The 8,401-nt window shown below is 28.2% G+C and overlaps 1 protein-coding gene across 1 annotated transcript; it reads right to left on the bottom strand.

Annotated features, from left to right (window-relative positions):
• Window positions 1-2,355: 2,355 nt before the first annotated feature.
• LOC106754599 lies at window positions 2,356-3,865 on the bottom strand. The gene is made up of 3 exons (XM_014636637.1): window positions 3,008-3,865; window positions 2,718-2,861; window positions 2,356-2,583 (listed from the first exon to the last, which is right to left on the bottom strand). The coding sequence occupies exons 1-3, from the start codon at window positions 3,863-3,865 to the stop codon at window positions 2,356-2,358; spliced, it is 1,230 nt and encodes a 409-aa protein (XP_014492123.1).
• Between the last annotated feature and the right edge of the window lie 4,536 nt (window positions 3,866-8,401).

Genomic DNA, 8,401 nt, shown 5'->3' with positions numbered 1-8,401 from the left:
ATATTTTATTTGCACATATAACAACAAATATATACATACAAATAATACCCAAAAATATACATAATTATTAATCCAAAAATATTTAAACATACATATATTACGTTCAAGGATTAATTGCCTTTTACCAAGCCTGCAAATTTTCCTAGAGGGGAAAGATGAAGGGAGACACACAGGGTTTGACCCAAAACATGAAATGCAGAAACAAGGTTTCCTCTTTATATTAAAGAGATGAAGAAAAGCAAAAGGATTCTTTTAAAATTCTGAAACGTGAGAGAAAGAAAAAACGAATAGACAAAAACTGTTCATCGACTTTAGACGGATCATCTTGATCCAGTTTTAATTTTATTTTCGCTTTTAAATATAAAAGCTCTCATTAAGATTACAAAATGTTAATTTGGGAATTTCGTTTGCATTAAAAGCATCAAAATAATAAAGCCAATAAATAAAAATTCAAATCAACGAAAACATGCAAGGCAGAGGAATGAACCTAGCTCTGATACCAAATGATAAAATTAAACAGACCAAATGATAAAAATAGAGCAGAATAAAATTGATCTAAACATGTTATATAAACATCATAGTAACACATTCAGATCAAAAACAACGGAAACAAAGATTAAAGAATAAGGTTGAATAGAGGAGTAGGCTTAGTGATCAAAACTGAGAGTAACTCATTCCCTTTAAAGTCTGGCCATCACAGGTTTAAAAATAATGGGTTGGGCTTTACCTTTAAACAATATAATAACTGCTCTATAACCTCTATGTAGTTAAAAAGGATGAATATAATTGGTTTAATAGACCACTTTATGTTCCTTAAAAATAAAAATGCTATAATATTTATTCTATAATTAAAATAAATGCTAACAGTCTAAACTTTAACTATTATCTGTTGAAGAAGTTTCATTTTGAATTTTTTTTGCAGGTAAATTGACTGATAAAAATGATGATTTCAATATTGCTCTAATATTATTAAAAACTTGATGATTTCAATATATAATTCCAGGCTGTTAATATGGCTGTATGGAAGCTTGCTATCAATGTCATACAACAATGTGTAGGAAAACTTGAATCCAGAATTAAACAATTTTTGAATCATTAATGTCTGGAGATAGCAAACCATAACCTACCCTCATTATGAAATTTATTAATTAACTTATTACTATATAGGAGGATGACCATCATTATGAAATTTATTAATTAATTATGTAAGTTAGATCATTAATAATTTGATAATTATCGATGATTTTATGAAAATTCCTGCAAATACCAACGGTTTAGGAAATCTCTGAAAATAGAGACAGTTTTGTAAAAAATGGCTAGTAATTTTGTGATGCTGTTTTTTAAGTAGTTTTTGTAATTGCCAGAAATGTATTTTTTTGGATTAAAACCTCCGGTAATACTAAAAATAATTTCCAAAAAAATTAGAAGATTTTTGTAGTGAATTATTTAATATGTGATATAAATCCATAACATTATTATCGTACACTAAAATTATTTAACTTACATAATATAAAAGATGATGATTTATTCATTTTCAGATTTTGTATTTATTTATTTTCATGTACATCTTGGTCTGATTTTAAATTCACTCTGCATAAGTCTTTTTATTGTTGTTGAACTCAAATTGAAACTTGGTTCCCAACATCTTTTCTAAATTAGTAGACTGCATTTTCTAAGTGTATTATTAGGATAACAATATTTATAATGTCGAACAATGCATCAACCAAACACTATAACACAAATAACACCATCATAAACTAAGTTGGCCGTTAAAAGTAAAATAACATTAATACACAAAGTAATAATTCGAAACTAATATTTGTGTATTACCACTATCTTCCAAATTAAATATGCAAAACATAATTTTAGCAATAATGCATTTGATAAATAATTTTTAAAAAGGATATAGAATTTAATAAAAAATTTGTTTACTAGTAAATATAAGAAGTGCACAAGATTTATGGTAAGTTTATCTATTTGAAAAGTTATCCTAGATATTTTTGTTTTCCCTTTTACAAAAGTTAATTATATGAATATTTAGATGTATGTAAAAAAATAATAGCTTGCATAATACAAGAGAAAATTTATTCATTTCCAGTTTAATATTTATATCTCCACTTTGATAAGATTTGCAATTAACTGAAGAGTATATTTGTTATTAATAGATCCAAATTGACACTTGGTTTACAAAAGTATTTATTCATGATCATAAACCAAGTAGTGGATTAAAATTAAAACAATATTAGTATACATACGATGATCTAGAATTGGTATTGATGTATTCCAATTATACTACAAATTATATAAGTCATTATAGAAAGATAAATTACTAGTTTCACATCAAATTTCCTTCAACTATTTGTTTGGTATTTGTTCTGCCAAGTAAATGTAGAAATGTCCCATAGCTCCAGTACGAAACTTGTTTTCATATATGGATTCCAGTGTTAGAATTTCTCCATCTTCGATCTTGATGGAACGAGGTTTGGGATAACAAACTGACATTCCAACCAGGTAACCCTTTTCATTTCCTGCTTCTTTTCCGGTCCCGTATTTTGGACTTGAAGTGCATAAAACCCTTCCATCCTAAGTTAAGAATCATCATAAATATAAAGATCATTCAATAAACTAGTTAATTTCTCATAAAGATATATAAGTATCAACAAAATTTATTCCTACATGATATAACTTACATGGGAACAACAAATATCAAACATTACCTGTCCATATAAAGTAACATTGACAACACCAGTGTGCATATGAGCAGTGCCATATATAAGATAACCACCTTTTGTCATTGGGATGTCTGCTTTCTTAACATGAGGAAAGTCATTGTCATGATTTCTCGGTATCGTATACTCTGCCTATAACAAATTGACGAATTTATTTTGCTCACATATCGATACAAAAAATTAATTAATACCCTAATAGTTTTGTTTTGAAAATAAATTAGTTTTCAATGTTTGCTTATAATTTTTAATGTATGGTATGTATTGAACAAATCGTCTACCTGACAATCATGAATTGGTGTAGAACCATTTGATCTTACACGATCAGTTGAATCAAGTATGTAGAACTTAAGAGGCACTTGGTGTTCATCCCAATCAACCCACCTTATTTTGTATCTTAAGGAAAGCTTTCTTGTTGGGCCACGAAAACCATTTTTTAATTTGCATTGTACGTTATCTTGACAACAAAAGAGTCCTCCTTTATAATTTCTAGACAACAATTGACCATTAATGCCCGTCGTGACATTGTAAAAGTCCTTTGGGAGGTTCATAAGCTTACACCTACACTCTGTACAACCTTTTCTATCATGTGTTCCACGTGTATCAATAACCATGATGCTAAACAACCATTTTTCTTTAAACCCATGCTTTATTTTTGCAGCATTACCTAATTCAACTGCAAAAGGATCTGGAAGATTTGAATGTGTTCCTCGTGATTCTCCTCCCAAGCCCCAATAATGTGGAAGCAAAAAACCTTGGCATGCACCATCATTTCTTTCAAATTCAATACCATTGCGAAGGTCGTGAGATTGTTTAATGTAGGGTGACATGGTAATCTTTTCAATATATTTTACAGCAAACCAATGATGAAGGTAAGTTTCATACAAAGGTACTGAATTACCAACTGCATCAACTACTTCAACATCAAAACTCTTGACCCCAATGTGACCCCTTGGAAAGTCAATATCTAATAATGTTTTCACCGCAATTTTTCCAGGTCCCACTTCAAATTTTTCAGAGAAAAAAGTAGTTGACTTTATATGATTTTCACCCGACTCTAAAACAACTGAGTGGGTTGTGTCAGAAAGCAACATCATTATTGATAATAAAATCATAGCTGCTTTAAAGATACTCCTCATATTAACCTACACAGAAATTGTTGCCATTAGCCATGAAAATATGTACATAGGATCATTCATTTGATAATCATGTACATAATTTGAAACATAATGAGAACATATGAATTTGATAAGATTGAAATCAAAAGCTGAAGTAATAGAACATTGCCGATAAAAAGTTCAAACCATATAAAAAAAAGATAATGTGTTGATCATGGTCATGATTTGTTATTAGATGAAGATTATGATCATTTGAATTTTAAAACGAGGAAATTTATACTTACATGAATTTAGTTACTAGTTTTATATATAGTGGATAACTACATAATGATATATTTGGCATAACTAAATTTTAAATTAATGTTGGTTGTCAATTTTTCATTGGATGTATAGGGTGTTTGGTAAGGTGTTTAAAGCTAATTTGACATGTATTGACCTAGTTTTACACGTTACAAAACTATATGGAAACTTTTGTAACTATTTTTAAACGTGAAAACAACTTGATTAACGATTTGTTTAGGTAAACTTGACATGATTTCACTTTTGTAGGTTTTTCTTTTTCTTAAATAACAGAAATTACTTATTTTATGACATTCAAAAGATATCAATCATATAAAGAAAGTATTTAATTATAAAGAAAAGGAAGTATTTTGGATTCCTATCTGACTCATTATACTAAAATATTGTCATATGAATATCAACCTAAACAAAATCGAAGACAAGACAATTTTTATTCATTCAAGTGGGCTAAAAAAGTTTGGGTTAGAATTAGTTGTAATTGTTTTCACTACTTCTTGTAGGACAGCCATTTCACTGTCATTTCCGCATCGACAATTTCTTTTACCAAATTAAATAGCTTGGAGTTTGTAAATGTAAAATTATTTAAAATACATTTTGTTTTTTAGTTGTTTAATATCATAACGTCACTGACAACACTAAAAAAACACTATGTACATACCTTCTGTGTTTTTCATGTGAAATTTAGCTAAATTCGGGTTTTGAATTCGATTCTTGAATAAAAACTTCAAAATTTTTTAACTACGCTTGTTTTTTCTACTAAATCTTCACAACACCATTTATGGAAAATTTGGATTCCAAATTTTGACCTATTTCCAAAAGTGTGGTTATGTGTGTAAATAAATGACACATTATCTTATATAAGTAGAAGGATAATGATATTTAGATAACATTTGAACATTGATTACATGTCAATATGTGATTGGTCAAAAATTACTCCACAATAATGTTTATGATTATTATTATTGATTGTGGAGTAATTTTTTACCAATCACAGATTGACACGTAATCAATGTTCAAATATTGTCAAAAAAATGTTGTCTAAATATCATTATCCTAAGTAAAATTATATGAAAATGTCCTACATGAAAAAAAAGTTTGTGTCTCCACCCTATGGTCTCTTTTTACATAAAAAATTTCTTAATACCATCTTGACATTTTTACCAACTATACCAACCAACCATTCAGTTTCTTCATGATCTTTCTGAATCCTATGCTTTATTTTTGAATTGTTTATTAAAATTTCCTAATCCTATATGTTACTATAAGTTGGAAGCTGACCGATCAGGGAAGACGACAAATGTTAGAGACAGAGCCGAGCGGATAGTAGCATAGCAAAGTGTCTATTGACTGCTTAGTGCCAACAACCGTTGAGTAGAGTTAAAGCGTAATTAATGTCATAACAGTCATAGTTAGACGATTAAAGTTTGCATTACTGACCATTAAGAGGTAAATTAATAGGTCAAATCCTTATAAAGTCTAAAAATATGGGTTTACTTTCGAAGTAAAGTACTTTTGACTCACTATTGATTTACTAAAGACCAACAAAACAAAATTCTGACATGAGCGTCGGACTGTATTCTGCAGGTCACTCCACTTTTGGACAGACCTGTTGTTTGGAGAACAAAACAAGGAGAACGTTTGGCAAGAACTTAGCACAGGCGGAGATCCTCGTCCCATTTCAGCAGAAACACTATTCTTTGTTTTATTTCAATGAAAAACCCAAGAGTAATTCTAAAAATTGAACTTTTTTGTTCTCTCTTTGTTTCTATCTTTTGAATTATGTGACAAATCAAGGCAATGAGAAGACACACAACACTGAATTAGAAAAAATAGGAAAAAAAATTGTTTGCGTAACATCCTATTTTAATAGTATGAATATAAGAGTTATCATATAATCAATAAAATAGAACAATTAACAAGGAAAATATAAAATTGCATCATAGTTATATATAAAAAATAACTTCAAATAAAACATTATATACAAGTTCGTAATTCAAAACTACGTACAAACTTGGTTCTCTAATACTCAAAAGAAAACATTTATACTAATGTAACTTTGCATTTGCACCATCTCAACCTAGAGTCTGTTCCAAAGAAACAACATCTCTCTCTACTCACACCCATCAGATAATCATTGCCCATACAATCAATCACAAACCAACAACTAAATAAGAAAACACATAAAAATGGATAAGCTACAAGTGGGTTAAACAGGTTGGCTCATTGGCTCACTTAATTACAAGTTCTTTTTTTAAAATCCAAAATAAATTATTTTTTTGTAATTCAAATTTAAATAATATCACTCTAAAATTATGTTAAACTCCAAAGACAATTCAAAATAAAAAAATTAACATACAACTAAAATGTAATCCAAAAGCAAACCCAAAAAACAAATAAATAAGTTTATAATATTTATAATTTTTGTGCTACTCATCCATTTATAAGAATAGAGTCTTAAATGGATAAATATATAATATTTTACTTTCTTGAAACATTTTTTTCTTTATTCCCATTTACAATAAAAAATATTAACTAATGATATTGAAACACAAAATAATAAATAATTAAATTAAACTAGGTGGATTTGTGAGCCAACCGGCTCACCACAGGTTCAACTCGGGTGAGCCAGCTTTTAAGTGAGCTGGGTTGAAAATTGGCTCGTATAAAAATTTTTCATTTTTTTCAAACCGCACCTAGCCCAAACTCATGGTGGGCCGGGATTTATAACCCATTTTGACAACACTATAATAATTACATAGTAGTCACACAATATCAATTATATAAATATCACACCATCAATTATCAAAATTTGCATTTCCTCAAATCTCAACGTACCTAAACTATCATATAGCTATGTTTCATCAACCATTCATTCAAAAATCAATTTAATAATAGTTCCACACTATACAAACACATCAAAATAGACTATGGATTTCTACGTTATATATGAACAACAAAATTAGCTTCCTTTACCTTAATAGGAATGCTACTAAGCTTTATACACGCACAAACCTTACTTCAAGCTCAAAGAACTCTAGAAACGCCTACAAACCACAAAAACATTATCAGAGCAAGTCCTTAGGACCTTTGATCGACGAAGAGCTAAAAAATGAACTCAAATGACACATATGAAGGAACTCTTACGGATGGCCGTAAACTAAGAATTAAGAAAAAAAATGGTAGAAACTTACTTGATCTAGAATGGAAAGGGGTTGGTAGAGAATGAAAGATTCATTGTCATGATGGTTTAGACACTTCTTAATTGTCAAATAGATGATTCAAGAATCAGAAATTGTAGAGAGAAGAGAGAGGAAACACAGAGAAAAAGTTATGGAGAGATGATGGGTGTTTTAGATAATTAGACGTGTTTATGAAATCCTATTTATATTATTGAATTATTTTAACATTAAGATATTTGGTCTCATTATTTTAAAACACCTATTAATTTTAATACTCTATTTTCTAAGTTTATACCGTTTACAATTTTAGTTCTCTGTAATCCCATCTCCTTTGTTCTTCGTCTTCACTATCTTTTAATTAATTGTTATTAGTATTATAAAAGAAAATTTGATTATCTATGAATGGATATGATCCATGTATAAAAAATCAATCAACTTATTTGGTTGAAAAATTGAACATATGACTCGAGTTATACTTATTTGTCTATATAGATATATAGGTTAACTATCTTATGACCTATTTTAGTATATTTAAATTTAATAATATTAAAGATATAAAAAAAATATTTAAATTGAATTAAATTATATTAATTGTCAATATCCAATTTTGTCTGAGAAAATAAATAATTAAAATTAAATATTAGGAAAATAATAATTAATGATGGGTAAAGAAAAAAAAAAGAAAGATGAAAATAACAAAATAATTTCCTTAAAAAATATATACGTAATTTTGAAATATTAGTTTAATATGGTAATAATTTGAATCAATATTATACCAATAATTATAAACAATAATTAAAAATAATATATTGATATAATTTGTTGCATAAGTTTTTTTTCTAAAGAGAAAAATATGATTTTTTAAATGGACAAATTTTCTGACAACAATTATAATCAATGTCTTGAATATTATTTGATTTGTTTTTCTTGTAACCAAGACCATTTCTTTCCCTATTTTATTCATTGTCAAATAATTCACAACTACGGCAAGATTATCATAATATTACAATGTGTGTATAAATACGCACCTGTGATTGAAAAAAGGGAACGAGACAGAAAAAGACAGAGACATCCAGAA

Source organism: Vigna radiata, unplaced genomic scaffold, assembly GCF_000741045.1.
Source record: "Vigna radiata var. radiata cultivar VC1973A unplaced genomic scaffold, Vradiata_ver6 scaffold_441, whole genome shotgun sequence".
In the NCBI taxonomy this organism is placed as follows: domain Eukaryota; kingdom Viridiplantae; phylum Streptophyta; class Magnoliopsida; order Fabales; family Fabaceae; genus Vigna; species Vigna radiata.
The sequence above is the reverse complement of the archived record's forward strand: the minus strand, read 5'-3'. Positions and strand labels throughout refer to the sequence as shown.